The following is a 27,384-nucleotide window of genomic DNA, read 5'->3' as shown; positions in this document are numbered from 1 at the left end:
TCGAATCATACAATCATTGTAAGAACCCCTAATAAAACTCCTAGACCCGATTCTAAAAATTCGGTAGCAGTCAACAGTTGTTTTTGTTTGATGGTTTTAGTCAAGTACAAAGATACTCTATGAGATCTGCGGTCCGAAAACGACCAATCCTAAGAAGTTTCTCTTTAATGAACACCCAACATCACTTCTCTATCTTGAATGCCTTTATTAATAATCATACCGGTCCCACTCAATATACAACACTCACGCCCACTCCCACCCACACGCTAACTTACTTCTTCAACGCTCCCAACCGCGCCGGATCCTGACTGGGGTAGTGCATCTGTCCCGGATTGGGCAACGTGGACGGCACCATAACCTGCTGCTGCGAGTGAGCTGCGGCCACGGCTGCCGCTGCCGCCGCCGGTCCCGTCGTTCCCGACCCTGAAGGTTGGTACATGCTGGGCGCCCCGGGAATCAGTCCCGGTGGCAACTGGTGAATCTTCATACCCGCCGGCAGGACGGCCATTTCCGACGCCTGAAGGTTGAAGTAGTCGTTGGGATTTGGTGGCATTGGCAGTTGACCGGGGAGACCCGGAACCGGATCGAATATCCGACTGGTTCGAGGCACCGAACTCTGAGCATAGGCTGTGGATTTGGCTTGCGAGTGGGCCCATTTGATGGTGAGCTTCTTGCCACCGAGAACCAACTTGTTGAAGGTTTTTTCGGCGGCCAGTTCCGCAGCGGCACGTTTCGTGTACTGCACGAAAGCACACTGCTGACGGGGCACCAGCGATACGGATCGGATTTCTCCGTAGTGGTAGAAGTTGTCACGGATATCCACTTCGGTCAGGTGCTCTCCGAGATTACCCACGTACAGTGTGGTGATCGTCTTGTCCTCCGGTGGTTCCAGCGTCGGAATCGACGCTGCTCGCTTCATCAACTTATCCGCAACCGGATCGTTTCGTCCGTAGTAACGATCTCTGATATTCTGTTCCGACAATGGATCATCCGGTTCTACGGGTTTGTCATGCCGGTAAGGACACTCCTCACCTCGCTTGCACTCGCCTTTCACCCAGAACGAACAAATATGCGGTAGATTTCGCTTGTAGTACGGGGCAGTTCGCGCCAACTTGGCCAACATATCACTGGCGGCCAGCGATTTGCCCACAGTCCCGGCCGCAACCGTATTGTCTCCTCCGGCCTTCAGCTGGGCCTCAATCGTCTGAATATAGTACTCCTTGTTCACATCGCTCTCGGGAATCTTGTCCTGGATCTTGAGCGCCGCATCCCGCACCTGCGTCGGAAGACCGTACTCCAGATCCAACAGACAGGTTTGGCAGACGTTTTTCAGTTTGCTGCAAGTCTGGCAGATTTCAGTTTTCTTGAAGCGCATCCGCGCTCCCGGACACCACCGGAAGATTGTGAACGGACGGGTGCAGATTTTACATTCCTTGCCGTAGCGTTCCTTGATCTGCGAAAAGGGAAACGGAAATGATGTCATTTGGTTTGGTTTCGTTATTAATGAAAAAAATGATAATCATTTCTGACGGTGTTGAAATTTATTGCAGACATGAAACACCCTAAAATTGGTCCTAAATTTTGAAATCCCTATTACATCCGTTTCCATCGATGAAATCAAGTCTGTTTAATGGTGAGTGCAGAGTTGGTTGTTATTTGTTTTTTCGTTAATAACGGTTCCAGACACACCGTGAACGGTATACCTAATCGATACTCACCATTCGAACGTACGGGTTATCGCCCAGACACGTCTGGCAGAGGACGGGAAATTCCTGCGAGAAAATGTAATGGTTAATTATGCTCGTAATGAAATTAATCCCAGCAGTGGTACTTACGGAATCTTCCCAATTCTGACGATTGTACGTGTTGGTCGTCTTGGACATCGCCATTTTGGCTGGCTGTTGGGTTGTTCGATTGCTTTCCTAATCCAAGAATTCCACGCAGAAACGATCGATATTTTATTTACTACGATGCTCTCGGCAGTTAACGTGTTGATCACTATCGAAAGAACACTGTTTTACGGCGAAACGCGATGATTTTCACCGAAATATTCGCGTTTGTTTGCTGGCGAAAAACTATTCCAGCAACATTACGGGCAGCATTTTGCTTTTTTCTTCGTTCTGACGAGGTTTGACGTTTCTCGCTGTCAAAGATCTTCGTTCCGTCTCTGATGTGACACGCTTAAAAAAGTGTAGTCTCTCGATGTACTTAGGCAGAATATTATGAAAATCGTTAAATTGTATTCAACAATAAATAATTATTAAAGTGTTATATAGCAAAAATGTTGTTACAAAAAAAATTAAAAAATTCATGTTGGTGTTTTTTTGTTTTTCAGTGATTTTTTTATTTTTTGTTCAAAATCCATGGCAAAGTTTGCCTCGATTGAATCGTTTATCTGTTTCGAATCGTTATCTTTTTAGCGTGCTCGAAGAGAGGGAGGAATCTGAGAGAGACAAATCAAGAGAGAGAATCAGAACAAAATATCTACTGATGACGTCATCATTTGTTGGCCCTTGTGGCGTAATTTGAGTTACAAACATTACCCGAGTAGAAAATAAAAATCTTGATGGAATCTGGGTTCATTCACAAATTTCGTTATGCTATGTTCAGACTACGCAGTTGTATCATGAAACAAGCAGTTTTCGTGATATTAGATCGTATGAATAAACTGAGCAAATGCTTTTACTTTACTCAAATCTACCTGTCAGATCATTTTCTTGAGCATTTACTTTTTTTACTGAGAACTTGAGCATTTACTTTTCGAACATTGGGATTCGTATGAATAAAGCGGTAAAATCTGAGTAAAAGCTCAGAAAATTCTGAGAGACCTACTGACCATGCTCAATTGAAAAGAAAAGTGTGAAAGTTATGTTTAAAATGGTACAAATGAAGCGTATACTCGGATAGTGAACCACCTCAAAAATAATTTCACAAATAGGGTCCTAAAGGCCTGTCCCGATTTCAATGCCAATCGCTTAAGTTTAGGCTTAAAACACATGTTTACTCAATTTTTTAATGTTTTTATTTTGATCAGGTTTAAAAAACATTTTTTTAGATTTTGTCACATTCCTTGGCTTAAACTTAAATTTTGGGTGTATTTTGCATTCCGTGTCCCTTCCAAAATGTCAGATAGGAACAACCCCGGTGTTAAAACTAAAAGCCCTGTGGTGTTTTTGTCGATTAACCGAACGTCAAACATGATCAAAAGTGTCAAGGTTCATTTATGGACCAAATTTTGAAATTAAAGTTTAAATATGATGCAGCCGTTATTTGAGCGGGAAAAATTGCTAAAATAGTTACAGTAACATGCTCTTTCGTGTCATTAAATAAAAACAAGATTTCATTAAACATTTTAGAGGGGGAAGACCCAAAACAGCTATTTTTGCGAAGTGTGATAAAGGGTGAAGGTGAGAAAGGTACACATTTTTGCGTGACGTAGTTGAAGCCCATTCTCAAAATTCACAGCGGAGGGTTGGTGGGTGTCCTTGGGGGTGTTGTCCATAAACCACAGTCCTTTTTTCGATTTTCAGACTCCCTATCTCCTTTCGTGGTCTTTTGTCCAAACACACATTTTAAAATTTGTATGGATTGCGGTTTTTGGCCAGTCTTCCCATATAAAACCACGTTGTTTACGGACAACTCCTCATGATGTTACAGCTAATACGAAATTTGGAGAAGCTCATACAACATACTTCACGAGCGGGTGGATGCTTTCTAATATCATGCTTTTTTAGAGGAAAAAAGTCCTGCAGAAATTTGTTCAGCTTGTTGCCAGGTATGGTCTAATAAATTCTATGGAAAATTGTTTCAATAAATACAACAGGAATTTCCATTACAATTCCTCATGGACGTATTTTTCCATGCATACCTCCAATCTTAGTCAGCTACTAAAATTTCCTCAACATATTCTTTATATTAATTTCTTAAATATCACAAAGAATAATTCTACAACAAAGATTATTCCATAAACTACTCCAAAGACTTTCATAAGAACATATGTCTAAAAGAAATATTTCATCCTGATCGGAAATATCAAGAAACTTGCTTAAATTTCCTGAGAATTTTACATTCTCAGATTTCTGAAGAGTAACCACTGCATAAATTCAATCTTTAATAAATACTTAAGGTGTGATTGTGGTAACGACCTTGGGACTCTGAATCGCAATGACACGCGCGCTGCGATGCTAAACTAACAGTTAGTTACTATCCTCGTTCAACGTGTTAGATCGACTGATCGAATGCATCACTAGGCATGTCGGTTGGGCTACCATAAAGTAGGCGAGAAACGAGTGTAAATGGAGGCGCTACCAAAGTGATAATTGAAATTTTTAAATGAATACTTAGAGTATACTTTAGAGCATTTAAAAAAAATCCTTGAACTGTTCCTGGATGTGCTTTTTGATAAATTTCTCGTCAAATATCTTTATGACATACCTTTTGTAAAAATTATTCGTAGCAGTTATGAAACAACTCCAGAACAATTTGTGGAGATATTATTGAGAAAATATTTGAAGAAAATGTTGGGAATCTTTAGAGAAACCGCCCAGGAGCGAATCCTTAAAATATTTCCTAAATAATTTTTTTCAGATAACTAGGTTCCAGAATTACCCTAGCGCTTCCATGGTTGACTTTGATATTTTTTTCTCGGCTAAATTATCTGAAACTTTGAAATAAAAAGCACTTCAAACTGCGTCGTATAGCAAAGTGAATTTACAAAAATTTTCATTTGTTTGAGTTGCGTACCCAGATTTATCTAATTTTTTAGTAGCAAGGGGTGGCGTGGCATATTTCAACTAACAGCCATTCCGATTGTGCCACTGTTTTTTTTGTTCATCCATCGCACTGGAGCGGTTAACTACGGTGCCGCTGTCTTGTCCAGTGCCTTTTTCACTTGATGCCAATACGGTCGCATGTGGCATGTTGAGCTTATTCATGTTAGCCAAATTGACCGTGAGAATTTTTGCCAGTTTGATCTGTCCAGTGTGAGAATGGTGCTTCCATTGGGTCTCTTGCACCAAAAGAAATTTCACTTCTTTTAGTTGCTGATGATGAGCGTGATGCTGTTTTTTATCACTGGAAGGCAAACCGCAGGGACGATCGACGTTGTCGTTTGGTGCGCCTATGGTTTTTCTTGGACACCGATTCCGATGGACAGCATAGTCACCTGTTGGTTGGGACACAAGTAAAATCAATAGGGTCCTAAAGCCCCGTCCCAATTTTAGTGCCAAACGCTTAAGTTTAGGCCAAGAACACATGTTTACTCATTTTTTTAAATGTTTTCCGGTAGTTTAAGTCCAAAAAACTTTTTTTATGTTTATTTTAGATTTTGTCACACCCCTTGGCTTAAACTCAAATTTTGGGTGTATTTGTTTTCCGTGTTCCTTCCGAAATGTCAGATAGGAACATCCTCGATGTTAAAACTAAAACCCCTGTGGTGTTTTTGTCGACTAAGCGAACGTCAAACATGATTAAAAGTGTCAAGGTTAATTTATGGACCCAATTTTAAAACTAAAGATTAAATATGATATAGCCGTTATTTGAGCGGTAAAAATTGCTAAAGTATTTGTAGTAACATGCTCTTTCGTGTTATTAAATAAAAACAAGATTTCATTAAACATTTTAGAACCCTATTGCAGAATAACAGCAAAATGAAGTTCACTTAGCGTTACGGACGGACTCGTCACCATGACGCGTGTACACCGTAGCAACATCTTATTTGGGTGATCTTCACATAGGTACCCGTGTGTAGTCCTTGCAGGTAGCGCTGAATGGTTTCTTTCCTGGTCCTGGTCATTCCCTGTGGAGTTCTTCCGGGCAGCAAACGACAAAGATCCGCAGAAAAACAGTTGGATTTGGATTGGGATTGGATTTGGATTGGATTTGGATTGGATTTGGATTGGATTTGGATTGGGTCAGGGTTTCGGCGTGAGTGGTTGTCTGGTTCTTTGGGTTTGTACTTTTGAAGGGTTGAGATTTGGCTTCGGTTCATCTTTACCTTAAATTGACTTCAAAGACCTTGGGGAACAAAAAATCATTTCTGGGATTCAACAGGTAGTTTACTTGATTTTTTTGGAAGCATTTGGACGACAGGGTGGATTCTAATTTTTGTAACGACAAATCAAGCGTGTGCTGGAATAAGGGCGTAAGGCGCATGATCAATTTCTCTTCATCGATCCTCTCTTCTGTGAATAAAGTTGACAAGATGCAAGTTTGTCAGCATTTTTTCACCTCAGGAGGCAAGACTGCATCGCTGCCTAGCAGTCTGAAGTGAAAAAATGCTGATTGAAGGTAGTTTTTGTCAGTGCTCACCGCATCAAAACAAAGGCTTCACTGTATATGGGATTTAACATTGTGACAGTGATTGCTGTTCTGTCAAACACACAAGGCTACGGTGGCGCTATCTATGCTTTTCATAGCGGCCGTTTTGATTATATTAATCAGTGCTGGGAATGGTAATAGTAGTAGGCTTGAATTTTCGCGAAAATCTCGTGGCTCTCCCAGTACAGTAGTTCAAAAACGTGAATCTCATCAAGTAGGTTATGTTGGGTGCACGAATTTTCTAAATCATGAGTGTCATTGAAGGCTCTAAATGCGGGAAATGCAGCGGGAAATAGAACATTTTTCTACAGTAGTTTTGGGTTGCCCTTAGCAACGGATGTTTTGCTATTTTCAAGGCATTTTGCCTACAGCAGCGATGGGCGTGAGTTTCACTGGCTTCGCTGACTGTGATTGGCTTTGCTTGGCTACTGTAGAGTGAATTTCAGATTTTTTCCCAACCCTGATACAGTGGATCCACAATTAAGAATCGTCCACAATTTATGAATCAGCTGACTTTAAATGACAAAATAACAACAAAAATCAACACAAAACATCACGTAAACAATTTTACTCAAAATAAATAATAAGCGAAAATGTTTCCGTGATGTTTTGTGCTATTTTTTACTGTTATTTTGTCCTTTAAAGGCAGCTGATTCATAAATTGTGAGTGATTCTTAATTGTGGATTCACTATATTAATGATCCATTAAAATATAACCCGACAAATAAAATTTTATTTTAGGAATATGTTACCTATGTGATAGGTCACAATCCAGATTTGCTTTTTTGTATTTTTTCTTTTTGTTTTTTTTTTATATATATTTTTCTTCTTTTTTTTGTGAATATTCATACTTTGTTTATATTTTTATAATTTTGTAAATACCCCTAAATTTGTAAATAATTATGCTTTAACTCTAGTTTAAATGTAAATAACCTAATATGTAAATATAATCCTTTTTCCTCTATCCTTCGATACCAGTTACCCATAATTAAATGAATTAAATAGAAAAATGTAATGAATTTGTAAATAAAAAAAAAATAAATTTGAATTTGAAATCCTCCCAAATAAACCCCTGGTATCCCACCATCAAAATCCTTCCCAACCATATATGCACTGATGCATCATGGCGCCCACTACCAACTGTGCGAAGACAAATCCCTCCCGGGAAATGTTCTACGATTTGGTTTTGCTGCATCATCAAGTCCTATAAAAAGGATATGCAAGCCCAGGAAATGAGCTTTTTCGGTAACAAAATTCCGACAGTTAAAATCGTCCGTTACTTTCAACTTTTCTCGCATTCCATAGGAACAAAATTCCTACAAGTATTTGTCGTGAGTGATCAAGCGACGCAACCGTTAATTATCATTGGTGCCAAGTGTTTAACGGAGTGGTTGAAGATACCGAGAAGTGCCCGAGTGGTTTGAACGAAGCATCGGTGGTATTGAAGAGCGGCTGGAGAAATCCCTAGCTAGGACGCTAATAGGACGAAATCTACCTAATCCGTCCGTAGCTAGAATCATCGCCTCCCCGGACCCGACCCGGCAGTCGACTTCGAGATGAAAGGTAGACGAATCGGTCTTCGACAGGTCCTAAAGTCGAATAACCCAGCAACCGCTGTGGTCAGGTGATATTTAACTTGTGCATCCTTTACTTCCCTCAAAACTCCCTCACAATATTGTATATATTAAATAAATTAATGATTTGAAATTTGAATTTGAAAATACAGTGTTAAAGCTAAATTATTTATTTTACGTGCAATTCCCTTCCCCCCTTTAGCGGTGACAGAATTGAAGTCGCGAAACAAGTGTGGGTTGTGAGTCCGCCCCAGTAGTGATTCTCCCGGATAGACCCTGAGAGGGCTTAAATGTTAATAGTTCAGCAAATTATTAGTTTTTTGAATTGAAGTTTTTTAAAGTTTTTTCTTAGTGTTAATTTCCTTAGTTTTGTAGTGTAGTTCCTTTTTTCTTATTATTTTTCTTGAATTAAATGAATTAGTAGAATTAGTAACCTAATAGTAACAATTGGCGCCCAACGTAAATTAGTGTGTGAACAAAAAAGTTTCTAATATATCCAAAATTAGAACCTTTTTTGAATTGTGCTCCGGGAGAATCCGAAATCGAAAATTTCAATTTCGTTCCAATTTCTTTCATAATTAGAATTACTAAATTGTGCTTTCAAATTGCAAAATCGATTGTGTTAGAACAAAACTATTTCGGATGATGATAATAGCTTTTTTTCCTTTGTTCATTGAACAATTAAGTGTCATTCTATAGCTCATTGTCTCAGTCCTGAATAGAATTATTTTCATTTAAATAACGTGTGAATTGATTTTGTATTGAATAGATTTTTTTTTGTTGAATTGAATTTCTTTTGTGAATTGAATTGAATACCTTTTGTGAAATATTTCTTTTGTGAATTACTTCTTTTATTTAAACATAGTGAATTTGCTTTAAATATTTTGTGAATTATACGTATACTAGCCATGGCCGGTACGAATGTTACGCAAGCTATAGAAATGATTCTAGGGTGGTACCACGACATCCGAGTGGACTATTTAGAAAATGAAGAGCTCTTGTGTGAATTATCAATGCGGGCTATAGTAATTCGAGACGATCCGTCGTTCTCACGCAGGCGAAGAAGTTTACGAGAACATCTAAAATTAGAAAAGGCGGAGAAGAGATTTTTGGAAGCAGTTGTGGGTGTAAACAAAACGCACCCTAAGGGCGAAGTGTAAAACGAGGTTCTTGCATTACGGTCATAGAGTGTATCAGCTGATGAAACGTGTGGATATTACCGCAGAAGAAAGCGGATTTTTGAAATGTCTTCTTGTGGACATTGTTGAGGTTTTAATTAAAGAATTTTATGGGGATAATTTGAACCTTGTAAATAATCAGCAGGAAATTGACACTGAACAGGCATTACTTAATTTATTTGAAGTTAACCAAGAGTCCCTTGATCCTTCAGGAGCTCGTATCAGTGATGTGAGAGTAGGAAATAGTCAATATAACCCACCACAAATATCGTCTCAAGAGCTTGCACAATCTCAATTACTAATTTCTTGCAGTCCAGAAGTGAAGGCAATAATTGAATCGTTGCAAGCTCGCATAAAAGAGCTCGAAATTGCAATGGGTCAAAGAGCCACCCTACCCACACCTCAATGACAAGCTTCTGTCGCAGATCCAAGCGGTTTGTTTGCTCATCCCCCTCGAACAATAGACTCGAACGCGATAACAAATTCCGATCGCCACAAGAATAAACATTCGGTTGGTTTTGCCGATTTACCACCAACAGTGCCATCCAATCCGTATAAAAATGTGCCGTATTTTTCTAATGCCGCTCAATCGATTCCCCAAATACCCACTGCTTCTTCAAGCCGCTTTACATCGAACCCGCAATGCACCTCACAGCCGTGGTTCAATAGTAGTGTGCCAACTAACACACAACAATCATCTACTACGTACCCCAATCAGCAAAATACACATTCTCATCAGCCTCAAATACCAATCCCATACTCACCGTACCCCCCTCACTATACATTGCAGCCACCTAATCCATCGCGACATACTTTACCTGTTTCTCAATGGAAGATCAGCAAATACGACGGTGCAGATCAAGGGCTCAAGCTTAACGAATTTCTTGAAATAGTACAAACCTTCTCGTTGGCAGAGCATGTTTCAGAAGTTGAGTTATTTGAATCTGCCGTTCACCTGTTTACAGGACCAGCGCTAAAATGGTATATGACCATGCGCTCCACAGGACGATTAATTAATTGGGACCATCTGGTGCTTGAATTGAAATGAACCTTCATGCATCCCGATTTAGACGCGCTTATAAAAATGAAAATATATCAGCGACGTCAGCAAAGAAACGAGTCGTTTCATGAGTTTTATTATGAAATGGAACGATTGTTTCGAACTATGTGCATTCAAATTCCGGAGTACGAAAAAGTACAAATTTTACTCCAGAATATTAGAATTGATTACAGAAAGCAATTAACTTTCCTACCGATCACTGATCTACCCACATTAATTGCTGCCGGTCAGAAAATTGATGCGCTTAATTTCTCCGCCTATAATAAAGTGTTTGGGATTGAGAAATCCGTAAATGCTGTCAGTCAGACAAAGCCCAAGAAAAACTCAGCATTGAGCCAACAAAATCAATCTAATTCGTCACCACCAACCCACCCCAACCCTCAAAAATCTGCCCACCAATCCCAGGCACAAATTCAATCCAAAAACCCCCCACAAGCATCTGTTCGAAATCAAGTTCAACAAAGAAACCGATCGACCCTTGAAAATCTCATTGATTCATACCAACCCCCTCCGGATAATACATGCTTCAATTGTGGAAATTACGGACATTCTTTGAGAGAATGTCGTCTCCCGAGAGCGGTACTTTGTGAGAATTGTGGCTTTCGTGGATACCCGTTTAACAATTGTCCCTATTGCACAAAAAACGCCATGACAGCGAACGAAAAACGCAGTTCGCTGAACCGTTAAACGCGTATCATACTCAAAGCTCTTCTCCTACATTTTTCATCAAAGCCACCGCTGATCTCTATTCTGAAGAACCAATCACATGTTTAATTACTTACCCGTATCCCAATGATAATCGCCCATACACCAACATATGTATATATGAGCACAAAATCCGTGCGCTTCTGGATAGTGGTAGCAACCTCACCTTAATTAACGACAGTGTATACTCTTCCCTAAATTCTCGCAAAATCAAACCGATTCAAAATCCCATTAAGTTGCGCACCGCTGGTGGCGAACCACTGGAGATTCTTGGTCAAATTTATTTGCCATTTACTTTCAATGGCATAACCAAAATCATTCCGACTCTGGTTGTTCCAAAATTAGCCATCCGTTGCATTTGTGGCATGGATTTTTGGGCCAAATTTAACATTCAACCAACAGTCGGAGAATGTGCCCTAATTGATGATTTTGGGGAAGAAGAAACCACACAGCCAACGTCCACTTCTATTCTTACGATTGAAGAGCAACGGGTAATTCAGGCAACAAAAGAACTATTCCTGCCAGCCCGCAAGGGGCAATTGTCATTAACCCCGCTAACTGAGCATCGTATCGAAATTAAGGAAGAATGGAAAGATAAACCCCCGGTACGTCAGTTTCCCTACGTCATGTCGCCAAAAACATTGGGTTTGGTGGGTACTGAACTGCAACGTCTGCTTGACACGGGGATAATTGAACGTAGCAACTCTTCGTGGTCACTCAATTGCGTCCCCGTAATAAAGCCACATAAAGTTCGCCTCTGCTTAGATGCCCGTAAAATAAACGAGCGCACTGTACGAGATGCTTATCCCTTGCCTCACCCCTGTCGTATACTAGGCCAACTTCCGAAAGCCAACTATCTATCAACAATAGATCTTTCGGAAGCTTTCCTCCAAATACCTCTTCATCCGGCCTCGAGGAAGTATACGGCATTCAGTGTGCAAGGCAAGGGATTGTTCCAATACACCCGTATGCCTTTTGGTCTGGTCAATAGTCCCGCCACCCTGGCAAGGCTAATGGACCACGTGCTAGGCCACGGTGTATTGGAACCGTATGTCTTTGTCTACCTCGACGATATCGTCGTGGTGACGGAGACATTCGAGCATCATGTGCAGCTACTGCGAGAAATTGCACGTAGGCTGAGAGAGGCAAACTTGTCCATTAATTTGGAAAAGTCGCAATTCGGCGTTCCAGAAATACCATTCCTAGGGTATCTCCTTAGTACCCAAGGCCTTCGAGCTAATCCTGAGAAAACTCGACCCATCATTGAGTACGAGAGACCCAATTCGATTACAAAACTAAGGAGATTTCTAGGAATGGTAAACTATTACCGTCGATTTATTTCGGACTTTAGCGAGATCACAGCGGCACTTACTGATCTCCTAAAAACGAAATCTAAAATCATTAAGTGGACTGATGAGGCAGAAAAATCCTTCTGTGCAATTAAAGAACGACTGGTGAGTGCTCCTATATTAGGTAGTCCAGATTTTACGAAAGAATTTACCATACAAACAGATGCCAGCGACGTCGCTGTAGCTGCTGTCTTGACACAGAAGCAAGAGGATGGCGAGAGAGTAATCTCTTATTATTCTCACAAATTAACAACGCCCCAACGAAATTACCATGCCGCTGAGAAAGAGGCCCTAGCCGCATTGCTGGCTATTGACCACTTCCGTGGATACATTGAGGGCTACCATTTCAAGCTCATCACAGATTCATCTGCGTTGACACATATCCTCAATACCAAATGGAAGGTAGGGTCAAGGTGCAGTCGATGGAGCTTGAATTTACAGCAATTCGACATGTCTGTGGTTCATAGAAAGGGTAAGGACAATATTGTGCCAGATGCGTTGTCGAGAAGTGTAGCGGTAGTCCTAGATCCATCTACTATATCTTGGCATACCTCCTTGGTTGAAAACGTTTTGAGCAACCCAGATGACTATGCCGACTTTCGCTTAGAAGACGGTAAACTGATGAAATTCGTTATTGCGAAGAATGAGCCTTACGATTCCCGTTTTGAATGGAAAATTGTTCCATCACCTGATGAGATTTCCGTCATATTGAAAGAAAATCACGATGGCACGTTTCATCAGGGCTATGAGAGAACGCTGGCTCGAATCCAAAAACGATTTTATTGGCCTAAAATGGGCTCAACCATACGATCGTACATTCAGGCATGCATTACGTGCAAAGAAATTAAAGCTCCGTTCGTAGCAGTTACACCCGAGATGGGAAAAATGCGTCAAGCATCTTAACCATGGCAAATCATTTCAATTGATTTCGTCGGACCCCTCCCACGCAGTAGAAAAGGAAATCAACACCTTTTGGTGATAACCGACTACTTCTCGAAATGGGTGATGTTACATCCCGTGCGGAAATTAGATAGCTCAGCCATGTGTGGGGTTCTGAAGGAACAGTGGTTCTACCGGAACTCTGTGCCAGAAATAATTATCACGGACAACGGTAGCACATTTATCGCGAAAGTGTTCAAAGACCTACTTGACCAATTTGGAATCACGCATTGGCTCAATTCGCGATATCATTCACAGGCGAATCCCGTCGAGCGAGTGAACCGCACCATAAACACTGCTATACGAACCTATGTTCGTGAGGATCAGCGTTTATGGGATACCAAAATCTCCGAGATTGAATTGATTTTAAACACCACTAAACACACTTCAACGGGCTTCACGCCCTATTTCATTACACATGGCTTCGAGCTGTCTGAAAAGGGTGAAGATCATCGTCTTTTACGCCACGATCAACTTCTTTCCGACGACGAACGGGAAGAACGGCGTAAACAAACTCTCTCTAAAATATACGACATCGTTAAAAGTAAATTAGCTAAGGCACATGAATCTTCAACAAAACATTATAATCTACGCAGCCGTCGTTTCGCAAAATCATTCTCCGTCGGCCAGCTGGTTTTCAGGAGAAACATGAAACAATCGAGCGCTGCGGATAACTACAATTCAAAATACGGACCGCAGTATCTCCCTTGTAAGGTCAAGGCTAAGATAGGGACGTCATCGTATGATCTTGAAGATCTCACGGGTAAATCACTCGGGGTGTGGCCGGCAATTCATCTGAAGCCGGGATAGATAGGAATAAAACATGTTGGTTGGTTTGACTTTATTAACGAGATTTTTAGCCCGGGGCTAGTTCATCTCGGGACCAACGGCTTTACTTCCCTTCCGAAGGAAGTCGTCACTATAACTTTTTACGTCATAAGTGACTATGTCGGGGATGGGATTCGATCCCAGGTCCTCGGCGTGAGAGGCGAGTGTTCTAACCACTACACCAGGTCCGTCCCCTCACAATATAAAACATGTTCTATCAGCTCACTTTATTTCCAAAAGGCTCAGCTTTGTTGACCTAAAAATATACAAAGTAAACAAAACTTACATCTGCGCATACGTTTTGTGGCAATCGATGCGTATCACCTTAACCTTTACCCTCAAACTGCTGTTAAAACCGTGAAAACAGTGCAAAACTTTCACTGTTCACGATAGTCTTCTCATTCGTCAAAAACATAAACATGCTTTGACATCTCACATCCACACAAGAGCCTTCTTTATTTAGTCGACATACACAGGGCTGAGTAAAAGGCTTTTTCAACCTGGTATGGTCGACATTCGGTGTAATCATCAAAAGCAACTCATGTTGCTTGCAATTTTTTCTCGCATGCGAGAGAGTAAAGAAGCGGCATTGAGATCGGTTCATTAAATTTAAGTTTCGCCGAAAGATCACCAGTTCTCTTAGAATAAGAGACGCTAGAGTGATCTAAGGAACAACCATATATTAAGGGCGCCCTAGAATCATGTTTTAGTAGTAATAAAGTTGGATTAATGTGATTACTAAATGGGAAAGTGTGAATGAATAACTGGAAAATTATGAATGGGAATGATTGGAAATGAAATGATTGAGTGGCTTGATGAATGTTTGTTGAATGAGATGTGTGAATGTGAGTATGTGAAAATAAAATCTGGTCCAAGAGAAATCTTGTGACGTCATTAAATAAAAAAAAAGAGAAGTAATCAGTGTTTTTTTTCTCATTTAGTGTTAGTAAATTAGTTCTTAGTTATTTTGTCAACCAATGTTGACAGGAAAATAATTAATTTAGGCCTTGTTCAGTGGGTTCTGTGAGTGGCAAAATGCGAGCTTTTCTGACGAAATATGGTTTTGTAATTTCTAGCATTTCAATTGCAGTTTGTAGATCACAATTTAATAATTCTAATTAATCCTCGGGACAAATCACCTGTCCAGATCATGGCGACATAGAAGTACGTATTCAACTGATTGTACCCCGTTTGGCATAAAGTCGTTTGGCATAAAGCCGTTTGGCATAAAGCCGTTTGGCATAAAGTCGTTTGGCATAATGGTCGTTTGGCATAATGGTCGTTTGGCATAATGGCCGTTTGGCATAATGGTCATTTGGCATAATGACCGTTTTGCATAATGATTGACTTAAAATAAATATCGTCATTTTTAAGCTTCTACCGAGATCAACACCACCGAGCCCATAGCAAAAAAAATTGGTAGGTTCTAAGCAAGCGTGGTGTTCGTTCAGCGATTTTCCAAGCTAAGAATTTCAAAAATTGTTGTGACATTAGAGAGCATTACTAAATAAAACTCGTGACGGTTCTCTACATCTCAGAACATAGAGTATCTTTGAGCTTGTTGCGATATACATATTTGAAAATAGTAAATTTGCAAAGAAAATTCGCAGTTATTCATAGAATATTTCGCTGCAGATCAAACTCTGTCCCAGTTTGGACGTAATACTCGAAGAAAATTACTTGATAAAAGAATGGATTTTTTTTTACAAAATATCAAAAGCTCTAACTCAAAGATCTCTCAATGCGACTCAATGCAAAAATAGCCTATATACGAGCAGATTATTTTTCGTTTAAAATGTTTAAGGCTCTTACGCAAAAAAAAAAAAAATCTTTTCACAGCACAGCACAGGGACAAGTTTATTTTGAATATTGGCAGGTTTTAAAGTAATTATCATTCTACAGCACGTCTGGCAAGAATTGATAAAACAGCAAAATACGAAACTGGTTAACATTTAGCTACACTAAATAATAAAATTTAAAACAGTATAAATATAAAGAACAGCCTACTTTTAAAAGAAGGCATAATTTATATTTACACCAATAGAATAATGTACGCCAAAAATTATTGTGGCATAATAAAACGAAAAGACATAAAAAAGTGCGTTCAGAATCATCGAAGTGATTGTGCTACTTATCCTCGAATGTCATTTCTCCGAATGACTGGTTTCCTGAAAAGTGGTGACGAGTAAGAACGATAAACAGTCAAAAAAAAGGAAGTATTCTGTCATTCTCGGCTATACACATGTTGGAAAAAATGCTGAGGACGGTTAAACTCGAAAGAACCGCCAATTAAATAAAGAAGGGTGCATATAAGATGATCAGTTTGTTCACCACCCTGAAATGTATGAAGTTACGACAATTATGAGTGCTAAATACTTTTCGGGGAAACGGGATATTCGGGGAACTGGCATTCGGGGAAGGGGACGGACCTGGTGTAGTGGTTAGAACACTCGCCTCTCACGCCGAGGACCTGGGATCGAATCCCATCCCCGACATAGTCACTTATGACGTAAAAAGTTATAGTGACGACTTCCTTCGGAAGGGAAGTAAAGCCGTTGGTCTCGAGATGAACTAGCCCAGGGCTAAAATCTCGTTAATAAAGTCAAACCAACCAACCATTCGGGGAACTGGCGTTCGGAGAAATGATATTTGGGGAAAAGTAGTACAACCCATCGAGGTTACTACAGTAATCGATTTCTCTTTTCGGTGATAATTTGAGCAGATCAATGTTATCGATTGCCGCCCTTTTGTCAGTTGGAAACAAAAATATACTTAAAAATATAGCTCCAAAGAACAGCCTATGCTTAAAAGAAAGAGAAATTTATTGAAATTATAAATCAACAGTTTTTATACCTATAATTATGGTTACATCATATTTATAAACAAAAATAGAACAATTGAAAGAAGGGTAAATTTGTGCTAAATATATCAAAATCTTCAGTGCAAAAATTTGCTCCAATAGCGAAACTCAAAAAAAGAATTAACATTTGAAAGAAGGGTAATTTCTGGATAATTATTGTTCATTTTGTTGAGGAATAGATTCTCGTGCACATTTTGAACGTGGAAAAATAAATACTCACACGTCAGTTTCTATGGCACTTTAATAGAAGCACGCAACTTGCATTCAATGTACAATCCAACATGTTGCGTTACATGTGCGTTACTTGTTGGTTTTGTTAGCTATGACGCCATCCAATATATGGCAAACATAGTGGGAGAATATTTTGGTGGGGCAATATTTTTTAGGTGTGAGTCTATTGGAGGGCAAAATCCTCAATAATAAAATACTATTGGCAATAACTTTCCTAATATGCTTAAATTTATTCAAGAGCATATGATTGTGTCAATTGATACAGAATAAAGTGTCATTTTATATCAATTGACTCTAAAACAAGCCTGATGTCATCAGAAAGATTCAATAGAAACGTAAAAATGAAAAATTGAGAAAGTCTTGGTTTCAGATTAATTATGCCAAACGACTATTATGCCAAATAACCATTATGCCAAACGACCATTATGCCAAACGACTTTATGCCAAATGACCATTATGCCAAACGACTTTATGCCAAACGGCTTTATGCCAAACGACTTTATGCCAAATGACCTACCACCATTCAACTAGATAGTGAGCCTCACTATTTCAAATTCACGTAATTAAGAGCAACAGCACTTGACGCTCAGGAACAATCATTGCTTTCAATTAAATTGAATTTGAAATAGCAGAGAACTACTAGTTGAATAGGTCTTCATAGTTGACCAAATCTCGACACGCAGATCCCTCTACCTAAAAGAAAGACCTTAGAAGCTCCGGCTCTTTTCCTTCAAGCGACCAGAGAGGATTGCTATATTTCTGTTCATAGCAGGCTCACTCTTCCAAATTCAAGTGATTTTGAGGAACAGCACTTGTCGCAAAGGAACAATCATTGCTCCAAATCAATATGAATTTCGAAGAGAAGAGAACTATGTACAGAATAAACGGCAGTTTTATCCACATAGTAGCTCGAAGAAGAAAAATCGGATATTGAAAGTTTTTGACAAAGATGAATTCCGCGACAACCAGGCTCACTCTTCCAATTTTATATGATTCCTCGGAACAGCACTTGCCGTCCAGGATCAATCATTGCGAAGAATCAACTAAAATTGGCAGAGCAGAGAGTTGTGTAGCGAAATTTATAGTTGGACGCCTGGGAATCCTATAGTAGGAGGCAGAGAACAAAAACCGGATTCATGCAAAAGCAGGCTCATTCTTCCAAATTTAGGTGATTTCGAGCAACAGCACTTGCCGCATAGGATCAATCATTGCACCAAATCAATTAAATCTGGAAGAAGAGAGAACTTTTGCTTGAACTTTTTTTTTCGTAATCTGATAACTCGATTATAGAGGGCCCCATAGTAATAAAAAAAAAAACTGTTTTTTTTTACACCCGATCCGGGATAATTGTTACCTATGTGATAGGTCACAATCCAGATTTGCTTTTTTGTATTTTTTTCTTTTTGTTTTTTTTAATATATATTTTTCTTCTTTTTTTGTGAATATTCATACTTTGTTTATATTTTTATAATTTTGTAAATACCCCTAAATTTGTAAATAATTATGCTTTAACTCTAGTTTAAATGTAAATAACCTAATATGTAAATATAATCCTTTTTCCTCTATCCTTCGATATCAGTTACCCATAATTAAATGAATTAAATAGAAAAATGTAATGAATTTGTAAATAAAAAATAAATTAAATTTGAATTTGAAATCCTCCCAAATAAACCCCTGGTATCCCACCATCAAAATCCTTCCCAACCATATATGCACTGATGCATCATGGCGCCCACTACCAACTGTGCGAAGACAAATCCCTCCCGGGAAATGTTCTACGATTTGGTTTTGCTGCATCATCAAGTCCTATAAAAAGGATATGCAAGCCCAGGAAATGAGCTTTTTCGGTAACAAAATTCCGACAGTTAAAATCGTCCGTTACTTTCAACTTTTCTCGCATTCCATAGGAACAAAATTCCTACAAGTATTTGTCGTGAGTGATCAAGCGACGCAACCGTTAATTATCATTGGTGCCAAGTGTTTAACGGAGTGGTTGAAGATACCGAGAAGTGCCCGAGTGGTTTGAACGAAGCATCGGTGGTATTGAAGAGCGGCTGGAGAAATCCCTAGCTAGGACGCTAATAGGACGAAATCTACCTAATCCGTCCGTAGCTAGAATCATCGCCTCCCCGGACCCGACCCGGCAGTCGACTTCGAGATGAAAGGTAGACGAATCGGTCTTCGACAGGTCCTAAAGTCGAATAACCCAGCAACCGCTGTGGTCAGGTGATATTTAACTTGTGCATCCTTTACTTCCCTCAAAACTCCCTCACAATATTGTATATATTAAATAAATTAATGATTTGAATTGAAAATACAGTGTTAAAGCTAAATTATTTATTTTACGTGCAATTCCCTTCCCCCCTTTAGCGGTGACAGAATTGAAGTCGCGAAACAAGTGTGGGTTGTGAGTCCGCCCCAGTAGTGATTCTCCCGGATAGACCCTGAGAGGGCTTAAATGTTAATAGTTCAGCAAATTATTAGTTTTTTGAATTGAAGTTTTTTAAAGTTTTTTCTTAGTGTTAATTTCCTTAGTTTTCTAGTGTAGTTCCTTTTTTCTTATTATTTTTCTTGAATTAAATGAATTAGTAGAATTAGTAACCTAATAGTAACAAATATCATACAAATGACATGACAGAGTACAACAACGACATGCAAGAACTGCTTTACTTCTTGTTTCGCTACATATGCAGATGTTTTTGATTCAACATCTCTCATGTTGCTATTCTCAGTTTATCTTTCAAATTTATTAGAAACTAGTGGTCCCGGTAAACTTCGTCTTGCCATCAAGTAGGCTGCTGAAAAACGCTATGGATCGTCCCATACAAAATGACAGTTCCGTGCACTCTCGTTTTTCAACTTTCCCGGTGAATATCTCGTGAAACACGTTGGAACCCTTGACGAACAAAACGGAGAAAAAATCATTCAAATCCGTTGACCCGTTCGTAAGCCATTTCGTGACATACAAACACCATTCCATTTTTATTTATATAGATGATCAGTAGACTTCATATTTTTTCTATCTAAATACAAGTTTTTGCTTACATATATTTTTATATGTTAAAAATACTATATCAATATTAAATTACTTTGATCATAGGCTCTAAAATAATCAATATTAATTATTGACCTACCGATGCATTACGCAGGGTGGCCACCGAACCGGGAAAAACGGAAAAAGCGGGGAAAAGACGGGAATTCGAATCCACCGGGAAAAAGACGGGAAAAATCGGAAATTTGAGATAGTCACCGGGAAAATCGTTTTGAACGAATATTTTGAGCTCTAATGGGGACTATGCATCTGTTGCGTGGGAAAGTTTTCTGCTCTCAAGAAACTTATTTTTCTTTGATCGCAATACGCAGTTGAAAAGAAATTTCATCTCAAATGGAGCTCATTGTAGAAAATTTCGTTCCCAATTCTGTTGAATGTTAACATTTCTTGAGCGGAACAGCATACTTAGCTTCAATATACAAACCATAAGTTGCGGAAAATCGTCATGCTTAAAAATGTTGTAATTCAGCATTTGTGAATTTGAGAAGTAACTTTTATTGGAATTCTTCAAACATTTTAATGATTATTTAATTTCTACTCTGTTAAACTATGCTTCTCAACCCTTATTTTTCCACGACATTGATCGGCTATTTCTTCACGATTCAAGCAATTTTTATAAAAAGTGCTTCAACAAACAATCTTGCAAATTGGCTGAATGGGAAATCAGGTTGAACATCTTAAGTTGATTTTCAATAGTAAATTGATTGTTCATCAATAGTTTTTTTTTACTATTGAAACAGTTTCTTTTTTCCTTTGTGAGGACATGATACTACTGCGACCACTAAATTGATCTATTGAGTTGACTATTGGATTAATCGAATAAGTATTGAATCATATAATAGTAACAATTGCATAGAATTCATCTGATTTGGTTTGTCTCAAATTCGTCGACAATTAATGGAGCTCCGGAGCTAACATGGTAGAGAGAGGATTAAAAAATATTCTTTTGTCTCCTAGCATCGCTGACCATGTTACGAAATATTTTTCCAATTTTTCACTACTACCAGAAGTAACATTTTTGAACTTTTTTCTAACTGTTTTTTCCTTGAAATTGTCAGTCAAAGTTTAATGAATTCTTAGAGAAAAATTTGACTCGCAAACGAATTCTTTTGGATATTTTTTTCAGTTACTGAACATTACCTTATTCCACAATCAATCCGGATATGTATTCTTGAAAACAATCCTTTATTTATAAGAGTCTTTAATATGTCATTATTGAACCAATCGACTAAGAATTGAATCAATAAGGTACAGGTTTCTACATGCGTTGCTTTGTTTCATTTTTATCTTAAACTTACTTGCCTTAGAGAACCCATCGTTTTCATGAAGACAAAATCCAAACATTGGAATTTGAGTTGAAATGCCTCTAATCAGCCAAATTAAAAACCGGGAAAAAAATTGAATTTATACCGGGAAAACCGGGAAAAAAGCGGGATTTTCAAAATGGAAATTTGGTGGCTACCCTGATTACGTTTTACAGCATTTTTAGCATAAAAAAGATACGTACCTTACAATTGCTCATTTTTATTTAAAAATAAAAATCTTGTGGGATTGAAATGAACCGAATGAATTTATATAAAGTTGTAGGAAGGAATACGGGAGATTCGAGTACGTCCAATATCGATTTTAATTGTTGCTAATCCTCGGTTGTTTAATGATCAATTGTTTTGTACTCTTCTCATATAGGTTTCTCGAGGTTCATTCCGATTGGTAGAAAGTGAGCTGATAGATAAGCTGGATCTCCTCATCAGCGAGAACAAGGGTGACGATGAGTACCGCGAACTCTTCAGCACTATGTAAGTATCCGTGTTGGCTTCCGTCTGTTTTGTGATAACTGCTCGCATCTACTAACCCATCAAATGAGAAGGTTGATCAAATTTTGGGCCAATCCCTGATACCAATGCCGTTTGTTTGTTTGGTTTCGATTTCATGCTTCTCGTTCTCGCTCACACTCATCACGCATATTTGAACTCATTTGTAAAAAAAACCGCATGTGGTCCGTTATAACAACCAAATCCGCCTTGTACTTCTACTACCATTCATCATCAACCGTCATCATCATAATCCAGGGAACAGTTGTGTCTGGCGTAAGTGTTAACAAACGTTGAGAAACCTTGTATGGCTTTTAATCTAACCTCAATTTTAACTGATTTTTTGAACATTTGAATCCACAAAAATACCACAGTTTACTAGAGCGAGTTCAGGCAGAGAATCCGTCGTGGCGCGAATCGGGAACGGCTTTCATATCATCCGTTACGCGGCTCCTGGAGCGTTTGCTGGACTACCGAAGTGTGATGCAGGGCGATGAGAATCGGGACAAACGGATGACCTGCACCGTCAATTTGCTCAACTTCTACAACGACGAAATCAACCGGAAGGAGATGTATGTGAGGTGAGTTGGTGGTCTTTGTGATAACGAGTGGTTTGAATTTGAAATGACCGTTACGACGTGGTTGGATTTTAGATATATATACAAACTGTTGGATCTACATTTGGGCGCCGAGAATTACATCGAGGCGGGGTTGACCCTGAAGCTGTACGCCGATATGCTTTCGTGGGATAGCGAGAACATTTCGGATGAGAGCAATGGACCGCGCGAGTGGGAACAGAAGGAGAAGATTTATAAGAATGTAAGGGATTAGGTTTTTCGTTGATCCGAGGTGGGTTCTAACCAGTACGATGCTTTGCAGATCATCAGCTACTTCGACAAGGGTAAATGCTGGGAAAAGGGTATTCCACTGTGTAAGGAGTTAGCAATGTTTTACGAGCGCAAGCGGTTCGACTACAACCGACTGAGCGATGTTCTGATTCAGGAGGCGAAGTTCTTCCAAAATATTTTGACGCAACTGCGGCCTGAGCCGGAGTACTTCCGCGTCGGATATTACGGAACAGGGTTTCCATCGTTTGTTAGGGTAAGTTCTGTGGACCATCTTGTTGATGTCAGATACTCAAATATCGGTATGCTTTCAGAACAAACAGTTCATCTACAGAGGCTTGGAGTACGAACGGATCGGAGCGTTCATCCAGCGGTTACAGATCGAGTTTCCAGCGGCGCAGATCCTGGACAAGAAGCACTACCCGCCGGACAGTTCGGTGCTGAACTCGCCGGAGCAGCGCTTCCACGTGGTGAACGTGCGTCCAATATCCGATCCGAGCCATCTCAAGAGTGCCAAAGTGACCGTACCGGAGAAGATTTCCAAATATTACGAGGTATGATTAGGGGTAACCTTAAATGCGATATGATCTCCAACCATGATCTTTTTCTAGGTGAACGACGTTACCAAGTTCCAGTATGACCGTCCCGTCCACAAGGGAGTCGTCGATAAAGACAACGAGTTCAAATCGCTGTGGATCGAGCGGACGATCTATGACACAGCTCTGCCACTTCCGGGTATCTTGCGGTGGTTCGAGGTGACCAATGCGTAAGTATTCTGGCGAATTAGAAGTGTGAACCGTAGATGATCTTCTCTGTTTCCACTGTTGTAGATCTATCCACGAACTAACGCCGGTGGAATTTGCTTGCGAGTCCGTGTCCAACGTCAACAAGGAACTCTCTGACCTCATTGTGCAGTATCGCCTTGAACCGAAGCGAAATCTCAATCCGTTTACCATGCGGCTTCAAGGTTCCGTCGATGCCAACGTCAACGGAGGCTTCAACAAGTACCAGGATGCATTCTTCACGGAACGGTTCGCCAAGTCTCCGGAGGGTCGCGACCAAAGCTTGCACGTTCAACGTCTGAAGCGCTTGATCTTCGAACAGATGCAAATCCTTCGCCAGGCCCTGGAGCTGCATCATAGTCTCGCTTCAGAGGAAGTATTGCCGCTGCATAACCGACTATCCGAAGCGTTCCTAGAACTAGAAAAGAGCACGGCCGAGTGGAAGACGAACATTAACATTCCAACCAAACCACTTCCACCGTTACCAATAGCCAATGTACAACCGACAGTGGTGTCCAACACCTCGAGTGTAGTACAGCACTATTTCTCCACCGAAGATCATGATGAAACGTACACCTATTTGAGTCGCAAGACTTTGTCTCTGTCAGGGATTGTTCCAATGACAGCGATGACCTCGTCGCCAATACCAGCTCCGCAGGTTCCTCCCAGAGATTCCCTGACATCTTCCCCATCGGCTCCCCCTCTTCCTCCTCGTGGTCATACCCCGGATAAACGCAACTCTAACCCTATGCCCTTTACAGAGTTTGTAGAACAGCAACAGGGGTCGGCTCCGGCTAGACCGCGTTCCAAGAAATACTCTCTCTACGAAATATCGCTCAACGAAAGCATGAATCACAGTTACGGGAGCCCCAGAAGCTCCAGTGAGCTCAAAGGTCATTACGACCTTGGAATGTTCAATCGAGACTCCGGGATTTCCACGAGTTCGCAGGAATTGAACAACCTCAACAGCGGATCGCAACAGATGCATTCTTCAGGTCACCATCACCATCACTACCATCAACCGATCTCTACAGCCGTCGGTGGAGCTACCGGTTCACTGGATGAGTACAACATCTCCCTGAACGGAAACGGAGGCGCCACAACTCCTAGAGGCCACCAAAAAACCAACTCCAATCCCGAATCGTTCAACTCCATCAACGTGCAAGAAATGGCCATGAACTCCATCAACACGTCCCTCTCGCGTATCACAATGTCCAATGGAGCTCCACAACCTCCGCCTCCTCCCATCCCCCCTAAATCAGCCGCCCTCCACCATCAGCACTCCTTCACGGCCGGCAGCAATAGCACTCCACATCAGTTCCATCCGCATCACCAGCGGCAGCAGTCCTTGAACCTAAGTCAGAACTCATCCTCCGACGGCGATGCGATCAGTTTGAACGATATCAGCCCGGCTCCGCCGGTGCCGTTCAACGACACCTTCAGCGATTCGTTCAGTGATGAATGTGATAGCACGGCGGTTGGACCGACAGCCAACAATAACAATAGTCATTTCAACTACGATGCGGTTGCCTATTGTGTGCCAAAAATGCAGCAGCAGCAGCAGCAGTCGATCAATACCAACAGTTTAGGTCGGCGGTCGTTGAACGGGGCTGCCGCTGCGGTGGATGACGTGGTTGAGGTTAGGAACACGACCATGGTTCCGCTGCGGCACGACGACGACGACGAGGAGATCTTCTACTAGGCTGGTTAGGTTCGGCGGCTGGAATACGGTATGTATTACTGTGCAATCTTTATCCGGTTTATAGGTTAAAACTAAGCCAAATTGTCCTATATAAAAATTGTAGATATGCGTAAAAATGTTTGTATGTTTGCGGGATTTGATTACAAATGGATCGGGAGTGACGTTCGTCTTTGGAATTTGCAGTGGCGATTCCCTAACCTCAAAACTATTTGTTCAACAATTAATTCACACATTCTCATAAAAATGGTGCATTCATTTGTACACAATATGATTTACAATTTAGTCTAGGCAAGGCCCGTTCGGCTTCTTGTCGAGCTTCGTTGAGAAAGAAAAAGAATCTCAATCCAGAGATATTGAACACCGATTTGGAGATTTCGGGCCGATTCGAGTGATGATTTTTCTTTCAATAGGCAATCAGCCTTCATTCGAGGTTTTTTCAAAAGATTATATGAAGATTGCTTCAGGTTGTTTTTCCTCAGTCAAGACTCACTATAATTCTGAGAAATCTTTATCAGAATTCTGAGATAATCGTTCTCAGGATTGTGAGAGAATCCTTCTCAGGATTCTGAGAGAATCCTTCTCAAGATTCTGAAAGAAACGTTCTCAAAATTCGGAAAGAATCTTTCTCTGGATTCGGAGAGAATCTTTCTCTGGATTCGGAGAGAATCCTTCTCAGGATTCTGAAAAAATAGTTCTCAGAACTCTGAAGGAATCGTTCTCAAGATTCTGATAGAATAGCGCTCAGGATTCTGAAAGAATAGCGCTCAGGATTATGAGAGAATCCTTCTCAGGATTCTGAGAGAATCCTTCTTAGGATTCTGAGAGAATCCTTCTCAGGATTCTGAGAGAATCCTTCTCAGGATTCTGAGAGAATCCTTCTCAGGATTCTGAGAGAATCCTTCTCAGGATTCTGAGAGAATCCTTCTCAGGATTCTGAGAGAATCCTTCTCAGGATTCTGAGAGAATCCTTCTCAGGATTCTGAGAATATTGCTCCTCATGATTCTGAGAAAATCCTCCTCAGGATTCTGACGAGAATCCTCCTCAGGATTTTGACGAGAATCCTCTTCAGGATTCTGACGAGGATCCTTCTCAGGATTCTGAGAGAATCCTCCCCAAGATTCTGAGAGAATCCTCCTCAGGGTTCTGAGAGAATTCTACTCAGGGTTCTGAGAGAATCCTCCTCAGGATTATGAGAGAATCCTCCTCAGGATGCTGAGGGAATTCTCCTCAGGATTCTGAGAGAATCCCCTTCAGGATACTGAGAGAATCCCCTTCAGGATTCTGAGAGAATCCCCCTCAGGATTCTGAGAGAATCCCCCTCAGGATTCTGAAAAAAATCCTCCTCAGGATTCTGAAAGAATCCTCCTCAGGATTCTGAGAGAATCCTCCTCAGAATTCTGAGAGAATCCTCCTCAGAATTCTAAGAGAATCCTTCTCAGGATTCTGAGAGAATCCTCCTCAGAATTCTAAGAGAATCCTCAGAATTCTGAGAGAATCCTCCTCAGGATTCTGAGAGCATCTTCCTCAGGATTCTGGGAGAATCCTCCTCAGGGTTCTGGGAGAATCGTCCTCAAGATTCTGGGAGAATCGTCCTTAGGATTATGGGAGAATCCTTTTCAGGATGCTGAGAGAATCCTACTCAGGATTCTGAGAATATTGCTCCTCATGATTCTGAGAGAATCCTCCTTAGGATTCTGAGAGAATCCCCTTCAGGGTTCTGAGAGAATCCTCCTCGGGATTCTGAGAGAATCCTCCCCAAGATTCTAAGAGAATCCTCCTCATTATTCTGAGAGAATCCTCCCCAGGATTCTGAGAGAATCCTCCCCAAGATTCTGAGAGAATCCTCCCCAAGATTCTGAGAGAATCCTCCTCATTATTCTGAGAGAATCCTCCCCAGGATTCTGAGAGAATCCTCCCCAAGATTCTGAGAGAATCCTCCCCAAGATTCTGAGAGAATCCTCCTCAGGGTTCTGAGAGAATTCTACTCAGGGTTCTGAGAGAATCCTCCTCAGGATTATGAGAGAATCCTCCTCAGGATGCTGAGGGAATTCTCCTCAGGATTCTGAGAGAATTCTCCTCAGGATTTTGAGAGAATTCTCCTCAGGATTCTGAGAGAATCCTCCTCAGAGTTCTGAGAGAATCCTCCTCT

At 40.5% G+C, this 27,384-nt stretch overlaps 2 protein-coding genes and 1 long non-coding RNA gene across 10 annotated transcripts in view; 2 read left to right on the top strand and 1 right to left on the bottom strand.

Moving 5' to 3' along the window:
* LOC5574615 (dedicator of cytokinesis protein 3) overlaps positions 1-25,439 on the top strand; it is a 311,576-nt gene extending 286,137 nt beyond the window's left edge. For 7 of the 8 annotated variants that reach the window (XM_021857667.1, XM_021857673.1, XM_021857672.1 and 4 more), the window contains 8 exons: positions 21,781-21,890; positions 22,164-22,181; positions 22,280-22,486; positions 22,559-22,724; positions 22,785-23,006; positions 23,065-23,304; positions 23,362-23,516; positions 23,581-25,439. In XM_021857667.1, coding sequence (XP_021713359.1) covers positions 21,781-21,890; positions 22,164-22,181; positions 22,280-22,486; positions 22,559-22,724; positions 22,785-23,006; positions 23,065-23,304; positions 23,362-23,516; positions 23,581-25,234 — 2,772 coding nt within the window. In that variant the 3' untranslated portion in view covers positions 25,235-25,439. The remainder of the gene's footprint in view (positions 1-21,780; positions 21,891-22,163; positions 22,182-22,279; positions 22,487-22,558; positions 22,725-22,784; positions 23,007-23,064; positions 23,305-23,361; positions 23,517-23,580) is intronic. The other variant, XM_021857669.1, reaches the window with a different exon arrangement.
* On the bottom strand, positions 186-2,141 carry LOC5574616 (pre-mRNA-splicing factor RBM22). The gene is made up of 3 exons (XM_001661483.2): positions 1,836-2,141; positions 1,719-1,772; positions 186-1,453 (listed from the first exon to the last, which is right to left on the bottom strand). Exons 1-3 carry the CDS (start codon positions 1,887-1,889, stop codon positions 272-274), a joined length of 1,290 nt encoding a protein of 429 aa, XP_001661533.1. The 5' UTR covers positions 1,890-2,141; the 3' UTR covers positions 186-271.
* LOC110681567 lies at positions 7,169-8,039 on the top strand. Its single transcript, XR_002503266.1, has 2 exons — positions 7,169-7,563; positions 7,624-8,039. It is a non-coding gene; the product is annotated as an uncharacterized LOC110681567 (long non-coding RNA).
* Positions 25,440-27,384: the final 1,945 nt, after the last annotated feature.

Source organism: Aedes aegypti, chromosome 1 (assembly GCF_002204515.2).
Source record: "Aedes aegypti strain LVP_AGWG chromosome 1, AaegL5.0 Primary Assembly, whole genome shotgun sequence".
Taxonomy (NCBI): domain Eukaryota; kingdom Metazoa; phylum Arthropoda; class Insecta; order Diptera; family Culicidae; genus Aedes; species Aedes aegypti.
This window is presented reverse-complemented; position numbering and strand designations above follow the sequence as displayed.